This window comes from Heloderma suspectum, chromosome 1 (assembly GCF_057233095.1).
Source record: "Heloderma suspectum isolate Gila_16-S chromosome 1, 16-S_ref, whole genome shotgun sequence".
NCBI classification, from domain to species: Eukaryota; Metazoa; Chordata; class Lepidosauria; order Squamata; family Helodermatidae; genus Heloderma; species Heloderma suspectum.
In genome coordinates, this window is record NC_139458.1 from 135,804,288 (window position 1) to 135,822,674 (window position 18,387).

General features: G+C 46.4%; 1 protein-coding gene and 1 long non-coding RNA gene across 3 annotated transcripts in view; one reads left to right on the forward strand and one right to left on the reverse strand.

Annotated features, from left to right (window-relative positions):
• LOC146357955 (uncharacterized) overlaps nucleotides 1-4,736 on the forward strand; it is a 58,376-nt gene extending 53,640 nt beyond the window's left edge. The window contains exon 4 of the long non-coding RNA XR_014792451.1: nucleotides 4,529-4,736. This is a non-coding gene — a long non-coding RNA (uncharacterized LOC146357955). The remainder of the gene's footprint in view (nucleotides 1-4,528) is intronic.
• Nucleotides 2,481-18,387, reverse strand: part of CD6 (CD6 molecule) — a 59,304-nt gene continuing 43,397 nt past the window's right edge. The window contains exons 6-12 of one of the 2 annotated variants that reach the window (XM_084859107.1): nucleotides 14,865-14,942; nucleotides 12,678-12,827; nucleotides 11,229-11,351; nucleotides 8,204-8,305; nucleotides 7,315-7,431; nucleotides 6,015-6,131; nucleotides 2,481-4,706 (exon numbers count right to left, since the gene is read on the reverse strand). In XM_084859107.1, coding sequence (XP_084715233.1) covers nucleotides 4,612-4,706; nucleotides 6,015-6,131; nucleotides 7,315-7,431; nucleotides 8,204-8,305; nucleotides 11,229-11,351; nucleotides 12,678-12,827; nucleotides 14,865-14,942 — 782 coding nt within the window. In that variant the 3' untranslated portion in view covers nucleotides 2,481-4,611. The remainder of the gene's footprint in view (nucleotides 4,707-6,014; nucleotides 6,132-7,314; nucleotides 7,432-8,203; nucleotides 8,306-11,228; nucleotides 11,352-12,677; nucleotides 12,828-14,864; nucleotides 14,943-18,387) is intronic. The other variant, XM_084859115.1, reaches the window with a different exon arrangement.

Below are 18,387 nucleotides of genomic sequence, written 5' to 3' on the forward strand. Positions count from 1 at the left end.
GGCAACATGCTCTCTATACACCCCATGTGGATTGTGAAGCTCCAGGCTGGAGGGGACTGTTATGAGCCCCTGGATACTTTTTCATTCTGTCTGTTGAATTTAATGCACACCCTTTAGAGCAGTTTCTTCTGAATTGCACAGGTCCTTCCTGTGCATCATCTCAAGAGACTTAACTAGTGGAGAGTCTCTCTCCCTTGAGGGAAAAGGTGACGTACAGTATAAGTAAGTTAGAGTTGAAAAGCAGCATGTTATGTTATTATTCTGGATAGCACCGAGAGTCTGCAGAGCTTCTGCTGGGGATATGATGTGCAGCTCCATGCTGAAATGTGGCTTTGAGAAAGGTATATATATTTGTACTGACTCAACATCTGCTCCCTGTCCATAGAGAATCCTTTCTGCTAAGCACACTCTTCATTTGAAGTAACTCTCTTTGCCATTCATTTTCGGTTCCCTCATCATATCTGTTATATCAAGCCTAGAACTTTGTTTCAGTTTAGACATGTGGGGGGCGGGGGAATGAATTAAGTCTAGACATTACATTTATGCGTCTTGTAAATTCTTACATTTCTAGCTAATATAAGATAGAGTTAACATGTGCTTGCCTAAATAGCATTAAACGTAAGAGAAATCTGACACGTTGCATATTGCAGACCAGGCTCTGCCTTTGAGTCAGCCAATGCTGAGGTAAGATTGACCTCTGCTAGGAGCAGGGACCTTTTTGTAAAGGTGCCGATGTTCTGGAATTCTCTTCTGAGACATGTTCACACAACCTCCTCCCTGTTGTCTTTTCACATGAGCTTAAACCATTTTAAAATTACAGATCACATTTGCTGACTGTTAACTTCTGTTGATTGGCGATCACATTGTGTGTGTGTTTTACTCTTTCAATTCGTTCTTGTTTCATTGCTTATTTGGTTTTAGTTTTATATGTATGTGATCATTAATGATATTATGGATTGTTATCATTTAGTTCTGTTGTAAACTGCTGTGGAATCCTTTGGGATGAACTGTGGTATAAAAACATTTAAAAAACAAGGGATAGTGTGTATGATACACTTTTGTCACATTTGCCAAGTTCACATGTCATAATAAACCATGGATTGTTGAAAAGACAGTGAGAGCACCCGCTCCCACTGAGCTAAACAACCCATGGGTTTCAACAGAGTTCCAAGTTCAGACATCATGAGAAAGTATGGAGTTCCCTGGGTTGTTTATCTCAGTGGGAGCGGACAAACATCTGGGAACCAGCACACACACTTGCTCCCACTTGTCTTTTCAACAACTCATGGGTTGTTAACCATGGGTTGTTACGATGTGTGAACTGGGTGAATGACTCTTTATTTTGTTATGTGTGTATTTTAAAACATCCTAATCTTGTTCATTGAAGAGTGTAATATGTGAAGATGACGTCTTAGTCCATACTGGAAGTAACAGGGCTGGGTCAGGGTTCTTGAGAACTTCACAGGGAACATGTCCCAGAGATGATTTAACTAAGCAGTAAGTGTTCCCACTCTGTTGATACAGGCTGGTGGATGTCCACCTCCCATAAGAACTTAAGAAGAGCCCAGCTGGATCAGACCAAGGGTCCATCTAGTCCAGCATTCTGTTCACACAGTGGCCAACCAGCTGTCAACCAGGAACCCACAAGCAGGGCATGAGCACAACAGCACCCTCCCACCCCAGCAACTGGTGTACATAGGCTCACTGCCTCTGGTACTGGAAGTAGCACATAGCCATCAGGAATAGTAGTGATTGATAGCCTTTTCCTCCAGGAATTTGTCCAATGACCTTTTAAAGCCATACAAATTGGTGGCCATCACTGCATCCTGTAGTAGCAAATTTCATAGTTTAACTATGCGCTGTGTAAAGAAGTACTTCCTTTTATCTGTCCTGAATCTCCCACCAATGAGCTTCATAGGATGACCCCAAGTTCTAGTATTTTGAGAGAGGGAGAAAAATGTCTCCCTATCCACATTCTCCACACCATGCCTAACTTTTTATGCATGGTGTGCATAATTTTATATGCATCCCCATTCTTCTCAGTCCACAACTCCCTCCCTATTTCCGATGTTTAGAAGTGAGTGCCACTGCTTATTTCATTTATTATATTTCTATATCGCCCCATAGCTGAAGCTCTCTGTAGTCAAATGTAGCCAAAATAGCACCAACCATGCACAGGACAAGGGAATCAGTAAGCTTGGGGAAATCCCAGGGGTTGCAGAAGAAAAAAACATCTTTAGAGGGGAAAACACACACTGAGGGAGGACCCCCACCTCCAAAACAGCCTACGGAGGACTTAGCATCCTTAGCGGCCACAGAAAACTGACTGACTGTCACGGTGTGTGTGTGTGGAAAAGTGGGAGGGGTCAATTGAAAAGATTGTCCTGAACAGGAGCACCCCATGCTGCAGCATTTTGTTGAGGTCCCACTTGTCTACTCTAATTCCAAAATCTGGTAGGGAATAAAAAGGAGATATCCAGCCCCCAAGAAAGCTTTTTGTTTTAATTTCACATCATTACAAAAGTGCAGTGGCCTAACTTACCATGCTGGGATGAGTAATAAGAATACAATTCACAAAAAATATGGGTAAGTTAGACATAGAAGATGCTCGTGCTTAGGCCTCATCAGATACATTCATTACTGCCACTGTTAGATGCATCCTGCCCTAGCCACAGTGCAGCATGCAGTGCTTTCAAAGCCCTTATGTTTAACACCAAAATGAATACTCCTAGGCACATAGAGCAGTTATCTCCAACACTAGGGAGTGGGGAATGGAGTAAGGTGAGGGCTGAGTGCTACACTAGATCAAACTCTTCATACTCATGCTGTTCTTCACACACTTGGGTATGGTAGTCTTACAAAAGTAATTGCCAGAACGGTGTGTCTTAGATTAGACCAGCCCACCCCAACCTGGTGCCCATCGGATGTTTTGGACTACAGCTCCCATAATGCCTGACCACTGGCCATGCTGGCTAGGGCTTCTGGGAGATGATGTCCAAAACATCTGGAGGGCACCAGGTTGGGGAAGCCTGGATGATACCATATATGAAGCTGCCTTATATTTAGTCAGAGCATTGATCCATCTAGCCTAGTATCAACTATTCTTTATGACGGAGGCTCTCCAAGTTATCATGCAGACGGTCTTTGCCATCCCTGTTACCTGATTTGCTTTCAGCTGAAGATGCCAAGGACTGCATCTAGGTCCTACTGCATGTAAAGCTTGTGCTCTTCCACAGGACTATGGCTCTTCCCCAAGTTTAGCCAATAATAGTTGGTCCTGTTTTTGTTCCCTGGCTGGGAACTCTGACTAGGAAGAAGGTCTGTCATCTGCAATCCCTCATCTAGACCACCCTCCATCTCAGGAGCTCACAAGCCTTTGCAAGTCCTAGAGAAGAAAGCTAATACCACTGTGAGATGCTGATCATCACTGCCCATTCCCCATACTAGGGAGAAACCCAACTACAGAAAGGAGAAAGGGACTTGAACAATCCCACACAATGAGACAATAGTAAGGCCAGGCACAGACTTAGGATTCTTCCAGGTGGAGGAGGGCTCCTAGCTCTTCCAAGCAAAGGACATTGTGCAGCTATTCCATCTTTCTCTCCTTTAAGGATTTCTTGTGGAAAGATGGAGGAAGTGGTAGGGAAACATGGCAGGGTTACAAATGGAAGATGATGTCTGGACCCCTGTAAAATTCCATGTTTGAGGTAGGGTGTGTGCACAATAAAAACTTTGTCTGGAACCATCTCATTCACAAGCTTGTGCTTTTGCTCGAAGTTGCATATCTGACTGGCTATTAAATTCTTGCCATATGAGTTTGGCACAATGCGGTCTAGTTAGCATTATGGCATCAAATCAAAACATACACACAAGAGATATACCTCCCTGAGCATCATCCTAGGAAAGGCTAATCCTTTAAAGAGCTTTCTAGATTTCTTCAGGTGGAGCAGCCTTGATATCTGATCCCAGCAATGAAAGAACCCTTGCCCTGTCCAGAAATTCAAGTACCCACTGGCAATTAACTAAGCACTCTCTCCAAGGAAGAAACAATAACCCTGGTTCCTTCCAGATGAGTTCCAGTTCCAAGAATTAGGACTTAAGCTTAACTTCCTCCTTGCTGGCACCACAGGGGGGAAGTATGTGTTGGTGTTGTAGTTCAAGGTGATAGGGCTGTGCTTATTTCTGGAAGCTTCTGTCTGAGCTGCCTGTATTTTGGAACTAGAACCAAAACAGGCTTTAAGAATATCTGTCTTAACTACTTTATGAAAGTACATCACTGGCTGCAAAACAAAAACAAGTAAGGGGAATCTAGTCCAGAGCGCCGTGTTTCTCCCCATAGGGCTTTTCCAACAATAGCATAAAGTGGAAAAATGTATCTGTGTGAGTGTGACATATTTCTACTTGATCCTGGGATGGGCACTACGTATCTTTGTGAGCAGGATTTAATTCTGGGATCTGTTGGGCTTCTTTCCAAATGCTGAATCCTCATGGCTGAGCCTAGTGGAAACCAATCTCTTTCAATTCTCAGGCTTGTCATCCTTAGCTGTTTCTGAAGAAGAAAATCCTAGCGAGTCATATGGAGCGGCTGCATCCCTGCAGCAATCCTGCCCCTTAGGACCACATGTCATCATAATCGCTGCTGTCAAATGAGTCATTCCCAGGCACAGCCTCGCTGTTCTCCAAAGGTCTGGAAAACGCTGTCAAACCTGAAGCAAAGAAAGGACAAGTGATTTCAGGTCAGTGACCAGGAAGCAGGAGGACACACCTCAGAAGAAAGATACTAAGAGGCTAGCTGAGGTATTTGGTGACCTTACTGTCCAGCTGTGCAACCTCTCAGGGGTGTGTGTGTGTGTGTGTGTGTGTCTCATTGGGTAATAAGGGGAGAGCACTGTTAATTCTTGGGGTTGGGAGCTCTGGGATTTTGTTCTGCCTGGCCATTGCTAGAACCATGCATTGCGGACTGCAAGAAGTGGCAGCTCTATGTTTAGATGACAATGTGCATCACCCATGGCCTTGTAATGTCCCATAACAGTAACCTGTTTTGCCTAAGCCAAGGATGCCTAACTGGAAGCATATGGGCCAAATCCTAGCCCCCACCCTACAAAAAATGATATCTGGCCCCTGGCAGCCCCACTGGGTTTTAATCAAGTTATGGTCAAACATTTGCCTGCAGCTTTATGCAGAACATTTTACTTTGAACGTTATATCTCCCTGGATTTTGTATGTAACATGTAAGTACAAATTGGTATGTAATACTACGCCTTAGCACATATGCTCCACAACATACTGCTAGATGGTTCCAGCTTCACTAAGAACTTGATCTCACTTGTGAAGGGCTCAGTTTGTATGGCAATATATACTTCTGGCTCACAGACAAACTTAAGAAGAGCCATGCTGGATCACACTAAAGGCCTATCTAGTCTAGCATTCTGTTTACACATTGGCCAAACAGATGCCCACGGGAAACCCACAAGCAGGGCACGAGGACAATAGTCTTCTCCTGCTTATGTTCCCCAACAATTGGTGTTCAAAGATATACTGCCTCTGATACTGGCGGTGATATACAACCATCATGAGTAGTAGCCATTGATAGCCTTATCTTCCATGAATGTGTCTGATCCCCTTTTTAAGGCCATCCAAGCTGGTAGCCATCAAAACTTTGCACCTCTGGAAGACAGAGCAACCTCTGACAATACAGATGTTGGCTATCCCTGGCCCAAACCATCCTTTGGCTGGGAGCTCCTGCACAGTAGTGTGGCTGTGAACAGCTGTCCTACTTCAGAAACAACTGCATAACAACAAGGTTTGGTGATGATGATGACCTTGTAACGATCTGATCTCTTGTTAAGAATCCTAGTACCATGAAGCACATGCAGGAGCTGGGCAGCTACATTCTGAGTTTGTTTCGAACGTTTAGAAAAGGTGCCCCAAGTGTTTTATTTGGTGATGATCTTTGGCTGAACAAATAAGTGTACTAACTGACTAATTAAAGGCTACCCTTTGCTGATTTTCACCTCCAAAGGAAGGCTCGTTTCCTGGATGGTCTCCCTGTTGTTCTGGTCTCTGGATGTTCTCATACCATTCTGCATCTCCAGAAGATGTGCTGTCACTGTCTTCAGCAGTAGGTTGTGCTGGAGAAAACCATGGATACATTGAGCCTTCCAGTACAGAAAGGCATCAAACAGCTTTGGGTACCTCTGCGTGTCGCAGTGCCAGCTCCAGTTTTTTGAGGGCCCCTGGGCAAGACGCTGTTAATGGGTCTCCTCTCTCAATGAGTCTACTTTTTCACTGCCACCATCATCAACTGCTGTTGCTCTTCAGACTCTTTCTCACTATTACACATTTGCTTGCCAGGCAGCGAGCCAGCGAGCAAGGAGGCAGTGGCTTCTACTGCTCCCCCGTTTCACCACCATTTTTGTCTGGGCTAGAGCGAGAGGCAGGTGAACAAGTCTGCTGCAAAGAGGAAGAGGAGGAGCAACTCTAGGGGGCTCTTATCAGTGGGGCTCTGCTGGGATATGGGCCCTCAGCATGTGTCTGACCATGCCTACCCTGGTGTATCCCTCATTATCTGAAACAGAGTTGAATTAGCTCTCTATAAGGTGCCTCACAGTAACGTTCTCAGTGCTGACTCACATTTTACATGGTCCTGAGAACACACAGGAGATTGCTGTGGTGGGTGCACAAAACGTGAAGGGGAGAAGTACATTACCAAACACTCAGGTACATCTGGTAGACATGTACGAGGAGGTACAATTTCCTGTGACTCCTGGGCATGTTATCTACTGGGTGCTTCTGGACACATCTTTGACCCTTGAAGCAAACACTGAAGCGTACATGGCAAAGGTGACTGCCACAAAAAGCGAGAATCAGTCGTCCAGTACCACCTGAAGCCCAAATGGTCAATGCTGGAGACCTTAACAACCTTGACTACTGGTTGGTGCAGCCATTGGTGATTCTGTGTGACAGACTTTCCATTTTTGAATTGGTATGCTAGAGAGGAGAGGAGAGAGGGAAAAGGCTAAATGGATAGAAAGTTAGGTTTCTCATCACACCATAGGACAGATTCTCAAGTGACAGAACAGGCGCCAGGCCAATCTGACTGCACAAGTAACCTGAGAAGTTGCTGTTGCCCCTGGAGCGACATGCCATCTAAGAAGTGCATCACAGGATCCTTCTCAGGGGATATATAACTTATGGATTTAATGTGGCAGTGAGGCTGGATTCAGCATAACAAACCACAAGCAACTGCACATGTATTCTGCCAAAATAATAACAATACAACAACAACAACAAAAACATGCAGAAGTCTCTCACCCTCATGGGGATAGCCCGCTGAGATTGGAAGCATGCTCTCACACTCTGCATGCAAAGTTGGCATGGTGGAATTGCATGGAGGAATATTTTCATCAGTTGCTCGGTAGCGAAGAGAATCTGAAAATAGGAGCCAAGCAGACCCCATCAAGCTCTCAGAAACAGACCCTTGGAGGGAAGGGGTCCGATACATAGATGGGGGGAGGGGTGCTTTGATTGAAGCCTAACTTGCATCTCACAAAATTAATTCTGCACTTACTCTTTCCTTACCCCAGGGAGACCTTCGCAATAGGTTCTATAGAACTTCAGACTGCATGGTCAGGAATGAAGCGGGGGGGGGGGGGAACTGCAGGGCCCTTGAGGGACTGCGGAGGGAGCTGAGGATGTGCTAACTGTACTAAGGAGCAGGAGTGCTGGGGAAGGAGGGCATTAAGCTTCACGCCATTTTCCTGATCTAAGTCACCCCCCTGCACACAGGCTGCTGTGGGGCCCGTGGGCAAGAATATGTACTATATTTTCCACTGCGGGGATAACAACAGCTAGGGAGGAGGGGATTTAGGTTTGGAAAACAGCACAAGGGAAAGGGTTAAACATCCTTTTCTCCCAACAACACAGCTCTTTAGTGGAGGCTGGGGGCTCCAATTTCGGTGGGGCTGTGGATCTACTCTGGGTTTCAGTCGGAAGCAGCCAGAGCTCTCAAGGAGCTATCCAAGGTGCTGAACCAGAACCACCAGCCTTCACCAGCTCCGATCAAATTCAGAACTCCATTAAAGTAAAAACAACGCAAGTGTCACAGATCTTCTGCAAAATGTCTAGCTTGGCCCGAACAGCCTGAACGTTGCTGACGAGACAGCAGTTTGTCTGCCAGTGGCAGCAGGGGTGAGATACTCACTGTAAAAGGTAGAGAGGGCCACAGGTGGCTTTTCGATGAAGTCATAGTGTTCATAGTCAGAGTCAGAGTCTTCACTAACAGGTGTAGGTATCACTGCGGTTGCTGAAAGGGAGAATACAAACATTAGCCAGGGAAAGCCAGCCTGTAACTTTGGTAAAGAACCTGGAATTCCCTGCCATGGTGTTATGGTGAATTTTTAATGTACTGGAAAGGAAAGGAAAGGAAAGGAAAGGAAAGGTTCCTCCTGTGCAAGCACCGAGTCATTGCTGACTCCTAGAGGGACACCACTTTCGCTGGCATTTTCATGGCAGACTGTAGCGGGGTGGTTTGCCATTGCCTTCCCCAGTCATGACTACCTTTCCCCCAGCAAGCTGGGTACTCATTTTACTGACCTCAGAAGGCTGAGTCGACCTGAGCTGGCTACCTGGGACCCAGCTTCCGCTGGGATCGAACTCAGGTCGTGGGGAGAGTTTCCGTTGCAATACTGCCGCCTACCACTCTGCGCCACACGAGGCTGAATAAAGAACCCTCATTACAAAAGACCCTGAGAAACCAGTCATTTCTACATTCATCAATAGCTGGAGACCCTTCTTGATATACTGGTCTGGAACAAAATTAAATAGCATGAAGGTGCATTAGTCTGATGTGACAAAAGATAACACAGACTTGTGCGGTCCCTTGAAAACTAACAAATTCATTATGGCACAGCCTTTCAGTTGCATGAAGTGTTATCCTGAATTGGTATGGTACACACGGGACAGTACAGAAAAGAAATGTAAATAGTGAAGACATAGGGAAATGAAAGGCAAAAAATACAGGTGTGTAGAGAAAAGAAATGTGAATAGCGAAGTCAGAGAGAAATTAAATGGAAAAATACAGACCAATGACACTTAACGCTAAAGCTGAAGTATATATAGTAAAATAAGCACAGAGCAACCATTCACAAAGCAGTGTTGATGATAACACAAACATCCTGGCATTGGAATTGTTATGGGTTTAGGGTTGGTCTGAATGACCTTTCAGGAGCCCCTTACAGCCCAGTGCCTATGACTGCAAAGAGATTCAGGATCCCTTCCAATTATGTAATCTGAAATTTAAGATTTCTGTATGTAGAGCTATCAGTGTGGGTGCCTTGAGGCAACAGCCACCAACAGTCTGGTGATGTGTTTCTATGGGAACTAGGTTGGCTCAAGAAGGTATAGATGATGGGCGGAGATGCCTTCCTCCTTAGTCCGCCCAGTAGGCAAGGGGAGGGGGCAAGAGAGGCTGTGTGTGTGTCTGTGTGTGTGTGTGTGTGTGTGTGTGTGTAGCAGGAAGTCAGTCTCTGCTGGAACTGGATTGGAGAAGCGGGCAGAAAGCTGACTTTGCTCTCTGCAGGAAATTCTGTACCACTATGAGCTCCCCTAGAAATCTGATGGGGAGCAGGAATATGTTGGAATGTTAATGCTGTGAACCCTCATCTTATGCTCAACCTGTATATATGTATGAATAAACCGTATGTCACAGAAATGCCATAAGTCTCCAGCGACCATCTAAGGAAACTGAATCCTGGATACGTGCTGGAACTCCTGAAACTTCTCACCATGCAGTGGGGTGTGCACACCTAACAGAATTAAGATTAGCAATTATCTCAAATATTGTATACTAGATGTTCCACCTGTAACCTTCTCTCTGAAGTGATATCATCTGTATAGCCCTCCTCCCCATCTTTATCCTTAAGAAAATAAAACTGTTAAATTGAGAAGAACCCAAACACTAGTGGAGGCAAGATTTATCAAGAGTTTAAAGCATACCACCACTGCATTTTTCCCTTTGTGGGATGATGCAACAACGCAATATCTGTTCTACATGTAATGGCTGGGAGTGGGGAGGCAGCCATTCTGCAGAGAAAGGGGATCGCCCCATCCTACTGTTCCATCCTTTTTAAAAGGATGCTGAACCCTTGGAATCACATTCCCTAACTGGTCTCAAGACAGAGTCAATTCAGCTGTCTTAAGCAAGGCCTGAAGACAGGTTACTGGGTTTCCATGTGTGGGTGTGAGAGTGGGCATGGCCACGTTTTGTCTAGTGTCCAGTCACTTCTGGCTCCTGTGCAAGACCCCATTTTTCAGGCTGAATACTGGCATTAGGATCTAAGTGAGATGCACATGGAAGCATGTGAGAGAGACCAGCATTAAATGGCAGCACCTTAATGGGTGATGTTATGGCCACTGCCTATGTCTGGCTTCCCAAACCTGGTGCCCTTCAGATGTATTGAACTACAACTCCCACTGCTCCACACTGCAATGATGGGAGTTGTAGTTCAACACATCTGGAAGGAGACAGGTTGGGGGAGGCTGTTCTGTCAGGTGCCTGTAAGACCTGCGTTCCAGACACTGCTCCAAACTGCAGTGAGCCCATTAGTGGGGGGAAAGAGTCAGCTTTTCCTTGCTGGAGAAATGCAGTATCCCTTAACATGAAACTCTTTCCTATGGACCACACACAAGAAATGAGCAGCTGTACTATGTTGTATTCTAAACTGGTCAGCCTCCAGGATAATTTCTGAAAAGTGCCAGGGCCCTGCTCCAACCACCAATTCCTACTCTACTGCAACCTTGTCCCTCCCCTATTTGTGGTAGGTGTTAGGGCCAAACTAACCACGATGTTAAATGTGTACTTGCATTGAACATGCAGGTTTTAAAAAAAATGCAAATAGCATAAGCTGATGTAGAGGCGGCTGATAACTATCAGGATTCCAACCCCCTCCCCAAATCAAATACTATTTAAAAGGAGGGATTTTTCTCAAAATCACAGCAGGGGAGAAATGGGTTAAATTCCCTCCCACTCCACCCGTTCTGGCTGGGGATCAGATGTCAGCAGCCCATCAAGAACAGATTTATGCATTATTGTCTGACAGATTCTGGCCTAAACCATCAAAGGTGGAGAGAGTTGCCAGGAAGGGGAGAGAGAAAAAGAGAGAAGTGCGTGGAAGGAAGGGTAAGTGGAGAACCAGGCAACGGAGGCAAACAAGCAATAGTGTTGATACCTTCTTCTTTGGGGAGGCTTGTGGGGATTACCCTATAGTCGTTACTCGCTCCAGGGGCTGTGATCTGCACACTGTGATTCACCAGGACAGGGGGTGATACCAAGGCAGAGGAAATGGCACAATCTGCAAATAGAAATGGGTGTTCCATTCTGTAAGACTGTCTGCAAGGGGACATGGACTCCTTCTATGCCTACAATCCTTCCAGCAACCAGAGACGACACATCAATGGCAAACTCATGTTTCCTCCATGCACGCATCACAGATGTATTTGTTTAAATCTTTTTCTATCCCACCTTTCAATGTAAAAACCCTTTTGAAGGTAGCTTACGAAGTAAAATTTTAAAAAGCAACCACAATAAAACAATATATAAATAAACAGCAAGCAAGAGCAGCTATTAAAAACCATTTCCATCACAGATTTAAAACTTGGGAAAACAAAAATGAGAAAGGACAACAGAGTAGGCACCAGGCAAGATTCCCCAGGGTGAGCATTCAGCAAATGGGGCACCACAACCAAGAAGGCCCTCACCCTAGTCATCACCCACCTCTCTCAGATGATGGAGGCACCCAGAGGGTGGTCTCTCTGACAATGTCCAGAGTTCATGGGGAAGGCTCATATGGAGAGAGGTGATCCTTCAGGAATCCTGGTGTCCAGCTGTGTAGGACTCTATACTTTAGCATCAGCCTGGACACAGAGCTGAAGTCAGTGCAGCTGTTATGCACCAGTGAAATATATTCTCAGCAACTGGTAGGAGGTCGCAGCCTTGCGGCTGTGTGTACATAAAACCTTTTGCATGTACACATTTAAAAACGGCACCGCAAAGTGTGCGCATGCTACTTAACTAGGGTTCCATGTTTGCCTGCTTTACTGCAAAGACACACGTCGCGAAATGTCAGACACTGGTTGGCTGAACACTGCATCTTTCCAGTGAAAGAGATGTGCACGAAACCCTTCTATAAATGATGCATATCTGTATCTTCCGACATGAGTCTATCTACCAGTGCACATATCGGGGGCGGGGGGGGGGGGGAACACCAGGAGCCCCAAGAGATCGTGGCTCAATTACGTACTTTTCTCTGAGAACCTTCTAGCCCTCATTGTCAATCAGCCCTTATTCTTGACATCTATCTGCACTCTCCTTCTGCAGATTTCAATTTGCATTATAGCCTGGTTATCGAGGAGGCTTCTGGAAGTGGCAGAAACTGAAAAACGGTGACAGCTGATGACATCTCCTTGGTGGCTGTGTGAATCCATGGCAGGAACACTTTACAGTTTTTCTGATTTCTGCCAGAAGGGAAGCTGGAAGGTGTTTCAATCATAGCCATAGCTTAGCCCTGCTGCAATAGTAGCCTCCCCCCCACCCCCATGCAATATACTACACCTATCCCACCAAATGTCTCATAACATTTCTTATAGACCCTCTACGGTGCTGGTGATATCCAGCATACCAAAGGTACTGTTTTTCCTTCGCCTGTTCAGCAAAATGGTGATAATAAAAGTCAGAATGGCCAAGAAAAGGAGGAGTCCCAGGACAATGGAGAGGATTTGCAGAGTCTGGTAGGATGGTCTAACATCAACGTTCTCAAGTCTAGTCGAACCTGCAAATGGAAACATGAGCAGAGGTGGGGAGAAGGTGGGGAGAAGAAAAGAGCCTTGTAAAAATGCATTTGGATTCATGCCCTTTCTGGGTTATCTAGGGAAATTTGTACCAATTTAATCAGATACATGTAGTATAAAAACTGGGAACAAACACTACTCTCACGACAGCGACAGCATACTCAACCATACATGCAATGCAAACTCTGCCTGTCGCTGCTGTGTTTAGGCTTGAGAAAGATAATAGATTTTTCAGAGTCTCGAAGGGGAATTCAAAGAGGGATTGTTTGTGCACATGGTTCTTGTACACTCATACCTCTGTTGCCTTGTCAAAACAAGAAAAACCTGTTTGATCAGAGGTAGGAGTGTGTGTGTGTGTGGGGGGGAATGTGTGAATGCATTGGGAAGTGATGCCCCTCTGAAGCCACTTCTGATTCTTAAAAACTTTTGTCTGTCTCCAGGTTGCAGTGGGCCTCCTGCTGAAACCTCCTTCAGCAATGAGGGCGCTTCCAGACAAGGCTTTTGCTATTCAATCACTCTGCGTCATTGTGGAATTTTATGGGGGTCCAGACAAAATCGTCTTCCATGCATCACTCCTCACACCCTGTATTTGCTCACTGCTTCTTCTGTCATTTTCTTACCAAAGACAATGCGTTAAGGACGAAAAGGCGAATGGCACTGCAGAACCTTTTGACTGGGAGTGCTTGAATCTGTCTGGAAGCACCCTGGGTCCTGGCTTAGAAGATTCTGTAAGCAACTGAAAGCCCTCATTAGGCCCCTCAGGAGGGTCTCATAAGGGGCTTTCATGCACAAAGGTGGAAAGCCAGATCAAGCTGTCCTAGACTGCTGTGCAACACAGAAAACTATGGGATGAACTGTTTATGGAGAACCGCCTGCTCCCTGGCTAACTGCATTGTTGTTGTTGTTCAGTCGTTCAGTCGCGTCCGACTCTTCGTGACCCCATGGACCACAGCACGCCAGGCCTTCCTGTCCTGCGCTCTCTCCCGGAGCGTGCATGTTAATGCTAACTGCATTAGCACACTGCTAAAAGCCTGCAGCCAAAGATTCAGCTGGTCATTTCAAATCAGCATGCGAGCTTCAGCTTTCCCCGTCTCTGCAGCTGCTGGCCACGTGTGTTTCTCCTCTCTCACTATGTTCCTCCCTCCTTTTGGCATTCGCCAAAAGAGTGTCTTGGCTGAAGCAAACGTTTCAGCCCTCTGTCCCGGTGCAAAATGGGTGCGACCTCACTGGTTCTGTGCAGCAGGAACTGTGCAAACAGTCTATTCATGGCCCCCAATTTCCAGCCTTGTTTGAGAGGGAGGGGCCGTAGCTTTGCATGCAGAAGGCCCCAGGTTCAATCCTCGGCTTCTCCAAAGAGAGCTAGGAAAGAATCCCGCCTGAAACCCTGGAGATGCACTGCTGCCAGCCAGTGTCGACAATATTGGGCTCTATGGACTGCTGGTCTGAGTCAGAGAAGGCAGCTGCCTATGTTCCTATGCCTCTTGCTGTCATTCTTCTAGAGCACCCCCTTTTCCAGTTCTGCTGACCCCGCCCCTGCGTTCCACGGTCATCTGCTTTTGCCACCTTCTTTTGCTAGGCCTCTTCTGTCTCTCCTTTCCCAAACCTTTCTGCTTGCCATGCCCCACTATCTACAACCAACTCAGAGGAACTTAATCCAAGGCAGCCAAAGAACCCCGTAGGAACAGAGCAACTCAGATGGTGACAAGCCAAAGGCCCTTCTGCCAGTTCCACTCTCTGTGACCTCAGAGCTGATCAGCCAATGGCAGGTACAGGTTTTACCACCACCCGCAAGTCCTCCTGTGCATTAATAACATAGAATAGTGCAATATAGTTCCTATGGAAGTGTCCATCCTGTTGTCATCTGTCAGCCAGATGGGGATCCTGCTTCTTCCTCATTGTACTGCTGATGTGGGGAGCAGTACACGGGCAGGTCCAATCGAGACATTGCCATTCGAAGACTCACAGCTCTCAGTGATGCAACATGCAACAAGCTCACTGCAGCAGAGACTTGCACTTACGTGGACTGGGGAGGTGGGAGACTGAAGCCGCTCTTACTGTCCCTGGTGCATCTGTAGGGTCCCCCAAACCCAGTGAGCCTGAAATCCAGAAAAAGCACAAAATAATGAAGAACCAACAGCACCTGAGAAACACATCAGTATTAGGGCAAGAAAGAGGAGATAGAGGGCTGGTCCAGACTGCATTGTCCAATGATCTTGGCTGGATGAGGTTGTCATGCGCATCAGAGAGCACTGGAATTGTCCCAGGGAAAACCAGGTACTCCTCCCTGAGCACAGCTGAGGGAGTCAGGGAGTCACAGCCATGCAAACTACACAGTCTGTGCTGGTTCCACATCAGCACCCATCAGCCATATGGATCAGCAGCAAGAACCAATGTGGGGTAAAGCACTTCACAGACTTGGAGCAAAACAGTCTTTCCAATCTGAGCCAAGTGAACCCCCCCCCCCGGGGGGGGGGGGCTTAGACTATGATAGATGCTGTGATGGTAGCTTCTGTACCTTCCAAACAAGCTGTCTTGCTACTATGCCACCCAATCGGGGCATATCCAGATGGTGGCGGTGGGACAGTTGCCAAGTGATATTTCAACCACCCCCTCTAGAGAAGCCAAACAGTGTCATGGCATGACATCCATGCTGCAGCAGGGAAACCAGAAGGCAACCCCTGCTTGGATCATGTGGCTACCATCTGCAATGAGAAGGGAAGGGAAGGGTTGGCATGGATTCCACCCAAAAAACAACACTCCTCTTTCTGTGGCAAAGAACAACAAAGAATCTGCTACATGCAAGCAGCCAGAGGGGGTGGCATCTGTACCCATGTCTATTAGCTCAATCCTTGCTTCTTGCCCCCTGCTTAGTCTCCATCCACTCAAATCTCTCCCCTACAGCCTTTATTTTCTTGTTGTTCCTCTTTCCTTTTCCAGTCTATCTAAATGTGGGCTAGACAATACTACTGTTAGATGGGTCCACAGCTGGTTGAACAGCTGCTCCCAATGAATGCACAGTAACAGCTCTGCATCAGCCTGGAGAGAAGTGAGTTGTGGAGGGCCACAGTACTGTATCGTACACCTTGTGCAGTTCAGTGCTTTTATAAGGGCACAACCCTATGCCTGTTTAGACAGAAAAAAGTCCTACATGCTGGCTGGGGAATGCAGGGAGTTATAGAACTTTTTTCTGTCTAAACAGGCATAGGATTGTACCCTAAATGAATTGGATGAGGGGAAGCTTATCAGATCTGCAGATGACACAAAACTGGGATAGCTAACACTGTAGAAGACAGCATTCAAAATGATCCTGACAGGCCGCAACACTGGAACAAACCCAACAAGATGACATTCAGGTGTATTTAGGTACAAAAAAAAATCAAAGGCACAGGTATAAGATGGTGGAAGACCTGGCTTGACAGCAATACATGTAAAATGTATCTAGGTGTCTTAGTGGATCACAAGTTGAACAAGAGCCAGCGATGTGATATGGCTGCTAAAAAGGCTAATGCAATCTTAGGCTGCATTAACAGAAGCATAGTTAGTGTGAGGATCATGGAAAGTAATAGCTCTGCTCTATTCTGTGCTGGACAGGCTGCATCTGGAGTACCGTGGCCACCTTCACACCTTGGATTTTTAACATGATCGTTCTTCTTTAATCACTAGTTTTCCCAGGAGCTTTAAACGATGCAGCTGCTCTCCTGCTACTATTTCACAACTTCCCCTCCCTCTTCCCGTGTTATCTGAGAACGGGGAAAACCGGCATCTTCTGTGCTTGTGATTGAAATCGCCATTTCCTCCCTGTGTATTTCCCCTTTAGTGCTTTGTCCCGCTTTGTGTGGGCATGTGCTAGGGGGTGTTGCTGGCCTGTGTTGAATAATATTGTCATGACAACAAATTGGTGGGGGGGCAGGTCACTCACCATGCTTCCAGTGACCGTTTCTGCCTCTCTCCCATTCCACTATGGGGTGGGCGGTTGAACTGTAAAGTGGTTAACCATTCCAAATGCTTCTCCGAGATCACCCTGAACAGAGCAATGCTTACTTCTGAGTAAACTCATTTGCTGTAAGGCTTTTTGGTTTTTTAAGGGCACGGGGACGTTTTCCCTTTCTCCACAAACCTTGTGCTTTACTGCTACAATCCTCAAACTGTTTAGAGGCCAGTGTCAGTTCTAATTGTAACAGGAAGAAAATCTACATTAAAAGATGGAATTTTGCTGAATTGACCTGTAGATCGTATTGTGAAGTGGAACTCAGGCTGTGGCTTCATAAATACTCCTGATCCTTTCCTTTCCTGGGAGTAAGTGGCTTTACAGTAAGCCACTGAAATCTGTGTGGCTTGCTTCTGAGTAGGCATGCATAGGACTGCATTGTAAGTCTACTTAGAGTAACAGTCCTAAGGTCTCCTATTCCCTTCAATGCATTTACTTGGAACCTCCCCCTCCCATTGACTTCACTGGGACTACCAGCGCCAGTAACCTCGTCAGCTGCTATTGCAGCAGTCAGGATAAGCCACCGAGGAGACTCTCCTTCCCTCACCAGAAAGACAGAGGAAGGAGGGGGGCCGGGGACCAGTTCCCATAGCCCCCTATCCCAGTCACTAGAAGGGCTTCCGACTTCCCTCCTGCTGCGGAGGAGTGGAGGGACAGGTGGAGCCATCGATCATGTTAAAGGAAGCATCAGTGGAGGGGAGGGGGCAAGGGGCCAGCAGCCCCCTTCTGTCCTGATTGTTCCATGCAGCTCCACCCAGCCATGAAAAGGTGTAGAGCAGAGGGACGCGCTATGAGAGATGCCTGTATACAGGGCCAGTCTAAATCCTGGAAAGGATCCGGAATCAAAATGACCAGTTTGTAATGGGATAAAATGCCAGGTGTGAAGAGACCCTGTGACCAATTCTTGGCGCTACATTTTCAGAAGGACATTGATAAATTGGAGCATGTCTAGAGGAAGGTGACTAGGACAGTAAGGGGTCTGGAAACCAAGTCCTATGAAAGAACTGGGTATATTTAGCCTGGAGAAGAGAAGATTAAGGGGAGACATGATAACAGTCTTCAAATATCTGAAGAGCTGTCTTACAGAAGATGGAGTAGACTTGTTCTTCGTTGCTCCAGAGGACAGAACTAGAATCATTTGGTGGACATTACAGGGAGTAGATTCCAGCTAAACATTAGGAGAAATGTCCTAATGGTAGGAGCTGTATGACTGTGGAACCGACTGCCTCGGGAGGTTGGGCTCTCCTTCTCTGGAGTTATTTAAGCAGAGTCTGGAGGGCTATCTGTCAGGGATGCTGTAGTAACATCCCAACACTGGCACTGCGGATCCTGCATTGAGCAGGCAGTTGGACTAAATTACTGCCAAGGTCCCTTCCAACTTCGTGAGTTTATTGTTCTAGCCCAATCTAGAAGTGGCCTCTTATTTCATTTGGAGGAAGGACACAAGCCATGCAAGCCTACCCACTCTTTCCTGAAAAGGCCAGGAGACTAGAGTCTTGATGGCTCTTTACTTACTTCCCCTGTATGATTTTCCATTTATCTTGATCATGAGC